Genomic DNA, 13,835 nt, shown 5'->3' with positions numbered 1-13,835 from the left:
CCCTGCCTCCTTTACAAGGGGGCCCACTGAGGCTCTGTCGCCCAAGGGCCCATAAAAACCTGGAGCCGGCCCTGTATATATGTATAGCATTCGGCCAATCAATGCTGGTTCTGCATCAAACTTTTACATTTGAACAGCGAGTGGTACTCGATCGAGTACGAGTATTTTGAATACCGTAGTATTCGAACGAATACCTACTCGATCGAATACTACTCGCTCATCTCTACCTTCTATGCAAGTGAATATAGAAAAAAAAAAAGAAAAATAGAAAATTGTTGTGTGAAAAAGACCCCCTGGTCCAACTAGTCTGCCCTTATATTACATCTATTTTTATTTCGGATTGTGCCCCCTTGTTCTTGTGTTTAGTTTATTTTATTAAAAAACACTTCCATCAATCATTTTCCCTTTTCCCCTTCATTCCCAGTTTATGCTGCCAGCAGACAGATTCCATGGACTCCTTTAATGTTCTCCCTTTCTTGGGGACTGAAGAACTTTTCCTTTATGACCGCTTTATGAAGTTTGCCTTCCCAAGAACCTTGCACAACATCAATGACTGGTGCTGGGCTATTAGGGTTCTTGGCATGGTTCTGCCTGATCTGTTCACTAGCCAAAATCCATAGTTTGTTCAGGTTGATTGCAGGACAGAAGTGCTGGTCCCTCTTCAAGTGGTGATATCTCATACAAACTTTACCAAAGTAACCAGGGTGGCATCTATCAAAGTTGATCCTGCGGTGATACATACTACTGGCATTACCACGACCTCCAGGATGTTTCCTGTACTTGCCAACATGGCCGTGGCCATAGCTGATACTGTATATCAATGGAGCTTCTTGGTCTTCCTGGTCCCAGTGCTTCCGAACCACTCACTGGTGCATGTGTAGCCATCATGTGCAAAATTGAGGTCATGAGGTTCTAGAGTGCATTTTGGGGTGATACATACCACTGGCATTACCTCGACCTCCGGGATGTTTCCTGTACTTGCCAAAATGGCCGTGGCCATACCTGATACTGTATATCCATGGAGCTTCTTGGACTTCCTGGCCTCACCGCTTCAGCCTCACTCACTGATGCAAAAATGGAGGTCATGAGGTTCTAGAGTGCATTTTGCGGTAATACATACCACTCGCTTTACTTCGACCTCCGGAATGTTTCTTGTACTTGCCAACATGGCCGTGGCCATAGCTGATATTGTATATCCATGGAGCTTCTTGGTCTTCCTGACCCCAGTGCTTCAGCCTCACTCACTGATGCAAAAATGGAGGTCATGAGGTTCTTGAGGTGGGACCTGCGGATATGAAGCATACACCTAAGGTTTCTATCTTAAACCCTATCAATAGTAACATACAGTATATAGTAATTCCCAGTTCAAAGATTCAAGGTTCAAAGCCTAGTGTAGAAATAATGACAAGAAAGAACATCCATCGTTTTGTCCAAATGCAGGTTTTAGATTTACCGTATGTGACTTCACTTAACAGACCGCTGCCAAATTCAATATTAAGATATCTAATCCTACATAAGTGACATATATTATCTGCAATATTTTTCTCAAAAGAAAGGCATAGCTTGCCAAATTTTGCAGCACAACCTAAGTTAATAAAGCTTCTTATGTCTGTTTAGGATGATTTAAAAAGTGCAGCCGGTGTATATTTCTGAAATTCAACCTTTTATCACTCATTGGAGGAAGCGAATGCAGGACATCATCACAGTCATACTGGATTTCCCGGGATTATCCCAAATTTCCAAAACATTTCTGGCAAATTGGATTTCACTCTCCTAATATTGGGTAATATTATCCAGAGTCTGATCGATCCCAGGATAAGGTATAAACACCCAGGGATATCTTCAGGAAGCCATTGACAATATTGGACACAGGCTTCATGTACAGTCCTATGAAAAAGTTTGGGCACCCCTATTAATCTTAATCATTTTTTGTTCTAAACATTTTGGTGTTTGCAACAGCCATTTCAGTTTGATATATCTAATAATTGATGGACACAGTAATATTTCAGGATTGAAATGAGGTTTATTGTACTAACAGAAAATGTGCAATATGCATTAAACCAAAATTTGACCGGTGCGAAAGTATGGGCACCCTTATCATTTTATTGATTTGAATTCCCCTAACTACTTTTTACTGACTTACTGAAGCACAAAATTGGTTTTGTAACCTCAGTGAGCTTTGACCTTCATAGCCAGATGTATCCAATCATAAGAAAAGGTATTTAAGGTAATAATATAAGATAGTAATATAAATAATAATAGTAATAATAATAATAGTAATAATATAAAATAAGATAATTGCAAGTTGTTCTCCTATTTGAATCTCCTCTGAAGAGTGGCATCATGGGCTACTCAAAACAACTCTCAAATGATCTGAAAACAAAGATTGTTCAACATAGTTGTTCAGGGGAAGGATACAAAACGTTGTCTCAGAGATTTAACCTGTCAGTTTCCACTGTGAGGAACATAGAAAGGAAATGGAAGACCACAGGGACAGTTCTTGTTAAGCCCAGAAGTGGCAGGCCAAGAAAAATATCAGAAAGGCAGAGAAGAAGAATGGTGAGAACAGTCAAGGACAATCCACAGACCACCTCCAAAGAGCTGCAGCATCATCTTGCTGCAGATGGTGTCACTGTGCATCGGTCAACTATACAGCGCACTTTGCACAAATAGAAGCTGTATGGGAGAGTGATGAGAAAGAAGCCGTTTCTGCACGTACGCCACAAATAGAGTTGCCTGAGGTATGAAAAAGCACATTTGGACAAGGCAGCTTCATTTTGGAAACAAAAATTGAGTTGTTTGGTTATAAAAAAAAGGCGTTATGCATGGCGTCCAAAAAGAAACAGCATTCCAAGAAAAACACATGCTACCCACTGTAAAATTTGGTGGAGGTTCCATCATGCTTTGGGGCTGTGTGGCCAATGCCGGCATCGGGAATCTTGTTAAAGTTGAGGGCCGCATGGATTCCACTCAGTATCAGCAGATTCTTGAGAATAATGTTCAAGAATCAGTGACGAAGTTGAAGTTACGCCAGGGATGGATATTTCAGCAAGACAATGATCCAAAACACCGCTCCAAATCCTCAGGCATTCATGCAGAGGAACAATTACAATGTTCTGGAATGGCCATCCCAGTCCCCAGACCTGAATATCATTGAACATCTGTGGGATGATTTGAAGCGGGCTGTCCATGCTCGGCGACCATCTAACTTAACTGAACTTGAATTGTTTGTCCAAAATACCTTTATCCAGGATCCAGGAACTGATTAAAATCTACAGGAAGCGACTAGAGGCTGTTATCTTTGCAAAAGGAGGATCTACTAAATATTAATGTCACTTTTCTGTTGAGGTGCCCATACTTTTGCACCAGTCAAATTTTGGTTTAAAGCATATTGCACATTTTCTGTTAGTACAATAAACCTCATTTCAATCCTGAAATATTACTGTGTCCATCAGTTATTAGATATATCAAACTGAAATGGCTGTTGCAAATACCAAAATATTTAGAACTAAAAATGATTAAGATTAATAGGGGTGCCCAAACTTTTTCATAGGACTGTATATGATACAAGAACACATGAAACTGTCATATACTGCTTATAACATCCATTTTCTAGCCATTTGTCTATTTTTGACGTCCTCTTTGAATTTGTTTTTAACACTCATTTTAAAATTGGAGGAATTTCATAGATTTTTTTTTATCCAACCCTCTCATCTATTTTTAACATCAGTGAAATGATACATTAGCCAGAAAAACTGAAAAATAAGACACATTCGTTATTCACTGTCAATTGAAAAAAAATCCAAAAAAACGGACATTTGTATGTACCCATTGACTTCCATTGTTCTAAAATTGGACATTAAAAAAAATCTGTTACATTTCTAATGTCATGCATGGGCTTTAATCTATCAGACTGTTATAGATATCAGCTGACAAATTGTTCATTCATTTTTCTTTTTTAGCAGCCATTGAAAAGGAGAAAGAAGCTGTGGAAGGAAGTCTTTCTGTACTAAAAGGAAAGATATAAAGCTTAAAGGGGTATTCCCATGAATCATATTTAGATTTGTAGATAATTAAAAGTTAAACATTTTTGCAAATATATGTAGTAAAATATTGCATCGATATGAAGAAAACAGAGTTCATCATCTTTGTTCCACCCCGTTTGGCCCCAACACGCGACCCATCTATCAAAGTCAATGGAACCACACTTACCCCTGTCCCACAGGCCCGATGTCTTGGGGTAACACTGGACCCCGACCTATCCTTCAAGTCACACATTCAAACCCTCAACACTTCCTGCCGCCTCCAAATCAAGAACATCCATCGAATTTGTTCCTTCCTCACCCCTGAAACTACCAAGATGCTCGTCCAGGCCCTCATAATCTCCCACCTAGATTACTGCAAAACCCTTCTCCATGGACTCCCAGCAAACACCCTCCCCCCCCTCCAGTCCACCCTAAACTGCGCTGCTTGCTTAATTCACCTCCCCCCCCCCCCCCGATCTTCATCAGCTGCTCCCCTCTGCCAGTCCCTCCACTGGCTACCCATAACCCAGCGAATTTATTGCAAGCTACTAACATTAACATACAAATCCATCCACAACCTGTCCCCTCCAACCTAATCTCCCACTACCTGCCCACACATAACCTCAGATCCTCCAATGACCTCCTACTCCACTCTGCTCTCATCCGTTCCTCACGCAACCATCTCCAAGATTTTTCCCGTGCATCCCCCATACTCTGGAATTCCTTACCAAGACACATAAGACTGATCCCCACAATCACAGGATTCAAGAAGGCCCTGGAGACTCAGCTATTCAGGAAGGCCTACAACCTCCAATAACACTATCACCGCACCCCCATCTAGCCATGTAGCAGGCTGCAGCGATAAACCGATGTGGGAAAACCCACAATGGAAACACATTTTTCACAGAAAGTCCACAGAGGAAACCTTTCTACTTCAATTATACCTATAGGGAAACCACCAGCATTTCCATAGATATAATTGACATGCTGCCATGTCCAAAATGTGCCATTTTTGGAAATCGAAGCATTTCTGCTGCACATATTTTTATGCAATTTTTGGATGTTATTTGCTAGAATCTCACCCACTTTCTGTGGACTATAGATTGCTGCGGTATAAATGTATCAATAACAACAAACAGAATCCCGACCGAAAACTCTACAACAAGACAACGATGAATGCCTACAAAGCAGTGTCAGGTGCAGAAAAAATAAAAAAAATGGAACACATTATCCACGTGGAAGGTTCCCCTCCTGAGATGAAGTCATCCCCAAATCGTAGTAAGCAAATTACACATGTTTATTACTGAGCATGGTGGCATAAGAAGTAAAGTCCATAAGTAATCAGAAAGGGAAAAAAAAAAAATACAATTAGAGATGAGCGAACAGTAAAATGTTCAAGGTTCGATATTTGTTTTGAGTAGCCCCTCAATATTCGACTACTCGAATCGAATATCGAACCCTATTATAGTCTATGGGGGGAAAATGCTCGTTTCAGGGGTAGGCAACATTCGATCAAATTATACTTACCAAGTCCACGAGTGAGGGTCGGGCTGGATCCTCCGTGCAGTCTTCTCCTTGCAGCGTCCCCACGGCATCTTCCGGCTGTTCATTCACTCTGCCAGGCATCGGGTCTGGGCAGAGCGCAGACATGCGCAGTCAGCTCTGCCCAGGCCCGATGCCTAGCAGAGTGAATTCAGAGCCGGAAGACGCCGTGGGGAAGCTGCACGGAGAAGACTTCTAAAGGTAGGAGAAGAACCAGCGTTGATTGGCCGACTGTATAGCATTCAGCTAATCAATGCTGGTTCTGCATCAAACTTTTTCATTCGAACAGCGAGTGGTACTCGATCAAGTACGAGTATTTCGAATACCGTAGTATTCGATCGAATACCTACTCGATCGAATACTACTCGCTCATCTCTAATTGCAATGTATTCTATCTTTTTAGAAAAAAATGCTTCTTTCCCCAGTGATCTCACAAAATCTCATAAAGGTATCAGAATACAGCTGGCAAGCCGAGTGAGAGATGATATTACAGACACAGAGAGAGAGGCTGCTGCAGATAAATTGGAAGTTTCTGTCTTATCTCAAGAGCTTTATTCAACATTAATATGGGTTAGTAATGTATATGGTGTATATGAAAGTTAGCTAGTCTCTACTCACTGGTGCTCCGTGATTCTGCATGTTTCATAGACCATCTTACTTGTTGTATATTAGACATTATAGATTAAATGTGTATCAAGTTTTCATTGACTCCTAGTGAATGTTATCTATTTTGCTTCACTTAGTATAGCTATTCAGTTGTGCTAAATGGTTAACATACTGTAGATTGTGGAGGGTTTTGGACTTTTTTCAGAGAAAATTAATAAATTTTTCTCCCCTCATGGTTATTGGTTGGTTGACAATAGAGATGAGAGAGTACTGTTCGGATCAGCCGATCCGAACAGCATGCATGCATTGGAATGAATGGACATAGCCGGCACGTGGGGGGTTAAGCGGCCGGCCGGCGTCAAAGCGGAAGTATCAGGTGCATCCATTCATTTCAATGCGTGCGTGCTGTTCGGATCGGCTGATCCGAACACTACTCGCTCATCTCTAGTTGACAACCAAAAATATCAAAATTACCCTGTTCAAAAGTTAACATACCCCAGTTCTTAATATTGTGTATTGCCCCCTCTACCATCAATTGAAGTCTTTTGTGGTAGCTGTGGATGAGGCTTAGATGGTAGAGCTGCCATTCTTCTTGTTCCTGTAAATTCCTGTCTTGCATGTCCTGTGGTCTCCCCAGAATGGCTCAATGATATTGAGGTCAGGAGACTTACAGTAGATGGCCACTCACTTCATTCTACTGTAGTCAATGAAAGGTCGACTTGGCCTTGTTTTTTGGATCATTGTTATGTTGGAACGTCCAAGTACTGTATGTCCCATGCGCACCTTGGCTGATGAGTGTAAATTTGCCATCTCCAGTATTTGCTGATAACACGCTGCATTCATCTTTCCTTCAACATTGACCAAGTTTCCTGAGCCTTTGAAGCTCACACATCCCCACATCATCAGTGATCCACCTCCGTGCTTTACAGTAGGAATGGTATTCCATTCATCATAGGTCTTGTTGACACCTCTCCAAATGTAACATTTATGGTTGTGACCAAAAAGTTCGATTTTTGTCTCATCGCTCCAAATGACGCTGTTCCAGAAGTCTTGAGGCTCGTCTCTGTGCTCTTTGGCGTATTGAAGGCGAGATCCTTTGTGGCATTTGTGCAGTAATGGCTTCCTTCCGGCAACTCCACCATGCAGTCCATTTTCCTTGAAGTGCCTCCTTATTGTGCATCTTGAAACAGCCGCACCAATAGTTCTCAGAGAGTCCTGTATTTCAGCTGATGTTATTTGTGGGTTTTTCTTTGAATCCCAAAAAATTTTCAGGGCAGTTGTGGCCAAAATTTTGGTTGGTCTACCTAAGTGTGGTTTGTTTTTTACAGATCCCCTGAGTTTCCATTTGTTAATCACAGTTTGAACACTGCTGAAGGGCATTATCAACTCCTTGGAGATGTTTTTGTATCCCTTTCCTGTTTTATACAGTTCCGCCACCTTTTCCAGTATATCTGTGGACACTTCAATTGCTTTCCCCATGACTCACAATCCAAAAACATCAGTGGCTGGAGGAAAGATGCAACAGTCTGTCTGGATCCCAGAAACTCACTCAGCTTTTATGCACACACAGGTCACAGGCAAGGATGTTACCCATTCCAATCCCTTCATGTCAACTACTTGGCATGTATTCAGGCCAAAATCACTCGGGTATGTGAACTTTTGAACAGGGTCATTTTGATGTTTTTGGTTGTCATTATGATAGAAAAAGAGTGAACACTGAAGTCTGACAACAAATAGCTTCACCCAACCATTAACCATGGGTGGAGAAAAAAGTTTTTGTGTTGTCGTTCATAATCTATGAAAAAAGGACAAAAAAACCAAAATCTGCTGGGTATGTAAACTTTTTAGCACAACTATAAATTGTATATATTATAAACAAAAAATATCCCCTTATGAATTGACTTAGCACCTGCATAGATGACATGTTTTAATTGAAAAATCTTTTAACTGTCATAAAATAAATAAATAAAACTAAAAATATATGTATAGTAAATAAAAAATTTGTAAGGCATTTGGAAATTATGTAAAGGATGGGGTTGAGATGATCTTGAGATTTCAGGATCGATTTTAAAATCCGATTTCCAATCATTTTCCATTCGAACCCGATCCCAATTCCGATCCTAATGAAAGTTAATGGGATTTTTTTTAATGATCAAAGATCAGATTTTAAAAATGATCCTGTTCACCACACAGCGTGTAGTCCAAAAATTGAAGCCTCCACGCTCTGTAGTGAATAAAAAATCTGCCGGCTACTTAGTCCCCCAACCCACTTACCTGCACAGAACTGCTGCTACCTCCTCTCTCGGTCTGTACGCCGCTCCCCGTAGCTCTGGGCCGTTGTTCTCTGCTCTCCTCTCTCTCTTCGCATGCCGGCAGAGCACTGTGTGTGCCCCCGTCTCCCACGCTAGTGTGACTGATGCTGGGAAAGTGGGGCTTGTTGTGGCTTAGGAGAGTGTGGGTGGGTACAGGGCAGGGAGACGTGAGTGGAGTGCATCACTCCCGTCTCCCATCCCTGTACCCGCCCACACTCTCCTAAGCCAAAAAAAGCCCCCGCCTACTCCCAGCAGTAACACTAGCTTAGGGAGGTGGGGGCGTGCACAGCGCTCTGCCGGTGTGCGAAGAGAGAGAGAAGCGAAGAATGGCCTGGAGCTCCGGGGAGCGGCAGCGTTTCTGCAGGTAAGTCGGTTGAGCAATCAGGATTGGAATTTTGTTCCTGATCTATTTTAGGTGGGATCGGAACCTGATCGCGATCATGAAATTCATTCGATCGTCGATCGGGATCCGATCTTTTCCGATCCTGATCGCTCAACCCAATAAAGGACTATATTCACTAAATGACTAAAATTCTGGTTAATCTAGAAGGAAGAAAAGACCCATGTATAGGATGACAGTGTTTTCTATTCTATGGTAATTTAAAAAATTTTATATTTTAAATTTCAAGTGTTTTTTTTTTTTAAGATCTTCCATAAGTTTTCTTCAGCCCAGTTCTACAAACTCATCCATGTACCAAAAAGGTTAATAGTATTACTTCTTCATAGAACTGGGAAAAAACATTGAAATGTTTCATTTCCAAGAAGGAAGATGAATTCAGAAGTCATTATTTTATTCAGATGTAAGGGGAATGTTAAAGGTGGAACATAGAATTAATTTTTACATATGTAATGGCGTAAGGACGTGCTGCCGCCCAGGGTGTCTACAGCTCGCACTCTCTCATCTTTCCATTTCCACTTCTCCAACATAAATGTTAATTGGCATTCATACAAACCATCTCCAGTGCGCCTGTCATGTACCTGCTCATCCATAAATAGTGCATAATCCACTATTATCTTGTTGACTAGAATATGATTAATTTCACACATCATTGTTCATTAAAATAATATGTACCTATGCTCCAGTTGTGTCTTACTTCAAAGCTCAACCGCTAACACATTCATGGTCAATTAAGTCTCCTCGAAAATGAAAGGTTGAAACTGTTACTTCTTATTCCTTGGCATTTGATATGCTGTTAAATTTAGTATTTAATAAATCAATTATTGTATAAAAATGAGTAGGAGTATTTTTGCATTTTAATTTCCAGTCCCAGAAAAAAAACTCCTTAGGAAAAAATATCATTAAATTTATATCACCTTTCTGACCGTATAGGTTATTAGAAATAATAAGTCACAAAATAAGTTTGCACTTTCCTAGACAGTTAGGAATTTTATCTCGCAGTATCCCGAAATGTATTTACACTTTTGGGTCCTGTGGATCAACATATATACTTTTTATGACAAAATACATAAAATGTCCTGAATTAGATTTTCTTAGTATGTTTTTGCCTAACTAGGATTACACAAGGGCTTCTGTTTGCCTGAGAGTCACAATAAACTTGTGGTATTGGTAAGGCAAAAGTAACACGTCCTTATTAGAGATGAGCGAGTAGTACTCGATCGAGTAGGTATTTGAAATACTTGTACTCAATCGAGTACCACTTGCTATTCAAATGAAAAAGTTTAATGTAGAACCAGCATTGATTGGCCGAATGCTATACAGTCGGCCAATCAACACTGTTTCTTCTCCTACCTTTAGAAGTCTTCTCCGTGCAGCGTCCCAGCGGCGTCGTCCGGCTCTGAATTCACTCTGCCAGGCATCGGGCCTGGGCAGAGCCGACTGCGCATGCCCACGCTACAAGAAAATGGCCGCTTTGACTGTAAGCGGCCATTTTCTTGTGGACTTGATAAGCGTAATTTGATTGAACGTTGCCTACCCCTGAAACGAGCATTTTCCCCCCATAGACTATAATAGGGTTCGATATTCGATTCGAGTAGTCGAATATTGAGCGGCTACTCGAGACGAATATCGAACCTCGAACATTTTACTGTTTGCTCATCTCTAGTCCTTAGGGTGCATTCACACGGAGTAAAATGGAGTGTAATTTGGAGCGTTTACGGAGCGTTTACGGAACGTTTACGTAAACGCTCCGTAAACGCTCCGTATATGCTCCGTAAACGCTCCAAATTACACTCCATTTTAGGGTGCATTCACACTGAGTAAACGCTAGCTTATTTTGTAGAGTAAAATTACACTTGTAAATTTTGCTATCCCATTGACTTCAATGATATTTTTTTACAAGTGTAAAAATACGCCAGTAAAAAATACGCCTGTAAAAATACGCCTGTAAAATATCATTGAAGTCAATGGGATAGCAAAATTTACAAGTGTAATTTTACTCTACAAAATAAGCTAGTGTTTACTCAGTGTGAATGCACCCTAACTCCATGTGAATGCACCCTTATTGTTAACTTAAAGGGGTTGTCCAACCTAAAATGTTACCTATTAATTAGGCTGTGCTTTGGCGCCTCCCCATATGGTTCAGTTCTGCAGCTCTGTTCTTTTCTGGTGGAAGTACCAACCCCACGTAACAGCTAAGACCAATCAGCGGCCTCAAGAAGGGAGCCGGAGACATCACTGTGACATCACTGGTTTTCTTCTTGAGGACGCTGAGGCCATCGATTGGCTTTAGCAGTCAGGTCACCACTAAAGCCAGTCAGTGGCCTTGAAATAAGAAGGAAGTATACCAGAGCATCGGGGACAGGTGAGTATGTTTTTTGGTTTTGGTTTTTCTTTTTTTTTTTTTTCACCTCCACTGTCTTAATTAGAACATATTATTTAGCCTGGACAACTTCTTTAATGACTTGACCTTATCTGTGAATTTTGATAGAGATGACGTTTTTACCATATTTGGGGAGAATCAGAGACCAAGACTTGTGGGTACCATGTGGCACTAGTGTGTCATATTAAGGGGTGATATAGATGTGTCCACTCTTAAAATGGTGTTCCCACCTGGGGTAAGATTTGTGGATGCCATATGTTGATGTGTGTCATGTATTCAGAATGGTACATATGTGTACACATTTAAAAGGGTATCTGCACCTAGAGTCAAGAGGACAGCCTATTTTATTTTATTTCAATTTGATGAATTGTGGTCTGGTTTTAACAGATGGCATTGCATAAGTATTACAGTTTATGAGGGAAGAGGGATAGATACAGAAGGTGACGAGAGAGACTGTTCAGATAGTGGTGTGGTGACAGTAGTGTTATTGGTGGTTGTAGGCCTTCCTGAATAGAGGAGTCTTCAGGGCCTTCTTGAAGCTTGTCATTGATGGTGGCAGTACTGAGATTCCCAACTGGTTTCCACCCTCTTGGCTATCTGACCTTCATTTTATTGTTGTTTGTCTTGTCTTCATTCTGTGTCATCACTTTTATCATAAGAGGAGACTGCCGCCCAGGGCAGGGTCACCTAGGGCAGTGAGCCAAGTAGGGAGGGACAGTGGAGAGTTCAGTTTAGGACTCACCGTCTTGTTGTGCTCCTCCTCCCAGGATCCATCAGCAGCTACTAGGGTAATTCTCTTCTAGCAATTCCCTTACATTGGCATTACTTTTCTCAGAGCATTATCAATTAGAATCGAATTGTAACTTTTAGAAATAACAAGTTTGAAACCGTCTGAGCTGCCAAGCGTTAGCTGAATGCGTTTCCATTACAATATGTGAAAAACTGGATAAAATATCTATGTGCATGAGCCAGGTCTTTGTGTCTATTGAAATTTCAATGTGTCTATTGAAATATCTACGACTCTAAAGAGTTGTTCTATGGCAATAAGGCCAAAAGTTTCTTGCAATGACATTTAATGTGATTTCGGCCCATTTTGATCCGAGGATTAATTACTTCCAGTATCATTGAAGTTCAAGTCTCACATTTATCCTGAATTGTTTAACATCTCTATTATAGATGTGATCCTCCCTGATAAATAATGAATACAAGGCACAAAGCCAAGTACTTACAATGATGGCCAAATGTTTTGAAAGCGGTCGTTTCATAAGAAATTATTCTTTTATTGAAGTAATATTTGCCAAATGCCATTCATTCCAAAGCAACACTTGTGACCCAGTGCTATTAATTCATAGAGACTGAATGGAAGGGTGACAGAAATTAAAGATAAGCCAAAGCAGGCTTAAGTCCTCAGGCGGAATAACAGCCTGTTATTATATCTGAATACAGCTAATAAAGCAGATTTTAGAACTTATGTAATGGGCATATCAATACCGTGGTGGATGAGTGGTCAACCCTGGTGCATTGTTACTCCGAGGTCATAGTTTTAAAGGAAATTCTACATCATGTTAAATTACGTTTAATCAATTGGATGAAAATCTTTAGAAAAAAAAAATAGTACTAATGAAAGATTAATTAATACTGTCTATATTTACAGCTTAGAGCTAGGTGCCAAATATGTTACAGAGGATTATACTGCATGATAAATTTGGAAAATGTTCAGACACTTTTCTTTTACTTTACACCACCTCTTGATTGACTTGGTTTACGTAAGACATTTTACAATTTTGGCAAAAGTTTGACATGAGTTAAGCACAATCGGGATCATCAATGCCAAGGACTTCCAAAATATAGTATATAGTAGGCCCTAATAATGTTGAATGCTGATGCAAATTAGACTATACTAGCCAAGTGGGCTTTTCAGACCTGATGACAAAATCTTTATAGAGATGATAAAATGAGCCTGCTCATTCTGCACCAGTCTGTACAGCAAATCTGAGAAGAGGAGATAACCTATTATACCTGCACCAGTGTGGTAAAACATGAATATTTTAACAGTGTTCAGTGTTTTTTTTTTTTTATTATTATTAATTAAACACTTTTTTGGATATATAAATATTACGGTTGAGCGATCGCGATGATCGGATCCCGATCGGCTATCGAGTAAATTTCACGATCGCGATCGGGGTCCGATCCCGCCTAAAAAAGATCGGGAACGGAATTCCGATCCTGATCGCTCAACTTACCTGCACAGAAGTGCTACCGCTCCCCGTTCTTCTTACTCCTCTTCTTTCTCCTTCACATGCCTTCAGAGCATCCTGCGCGCTCCCGCCTCCCTAGACTAGTGTTAGAGATGCTGGGAGAAGGTGGGGCTTGTGGCTTAGGAGAGTGTGTGCGGGTACTGGGAGGGATGACGTGACTCTTCTAAGCCACAACAACGGGGAGCGGCAGCGAATCTGCGCAGGTAAGCGGACACCAGGGGGGCTAAGTAGTCGGGGGCTTTTTTTTTAATCACTACACAGCGTGGAGTCCAAAAATTGAAAAATTTTTGGACTCCATGCTGTGTAGTGAAT

The 13,835-nt window shown here is 40.8% G+C and overlaps 1 protein-coding gene across 1 annotated transcript; it reads right to left on the bottom strand.

Moving 5' to 3' along the window:
- Nucleotides 1-425: 425 nt before the first annotated feature.
- Nucleotides 426-740, bottom strand: LOC142194012 (large ribosomal subunit protein uL15-like). The gene has a single exon (XM_075263040.1). The coding sequence runs from the start codon at nucleotides 738-740 to the stop codon at nucleotides 426-428; it is 315 nt and encodes a 104-aa protein (XP_075119141.1).
- Nucleotides 741-13,835: the final 13,095 nt, after the last annotated feature.

Source organism: Leptodactylus fuscus, chromosome 2, assembly GCF_031893055.1.
Source record: "Leptodactylus fuscus isolate aLepFus1 chromosome 2, aLepFus1.hap2, whole genome shotgun sequence".
Taxonomy (NCBI): domain Eukaryota; kingdom Metazoa; phylum Chordata; class Amphibia; order Anura; family Leptodactylidae; genus Leptodactylus; species Leptodactylus fuscus.
This window is presented reverse-complemented; position numbering and strand designations above follow the sequence as displayed.

Coding starts and splice junctions, on each gene's coding strand:
- LOC142194012 (XM_075263040.1), bottom strand. CDS start 740: ATGTATCACCGCAGGATCAACTTTGATAGATGCCACCCTGGTTACTTT.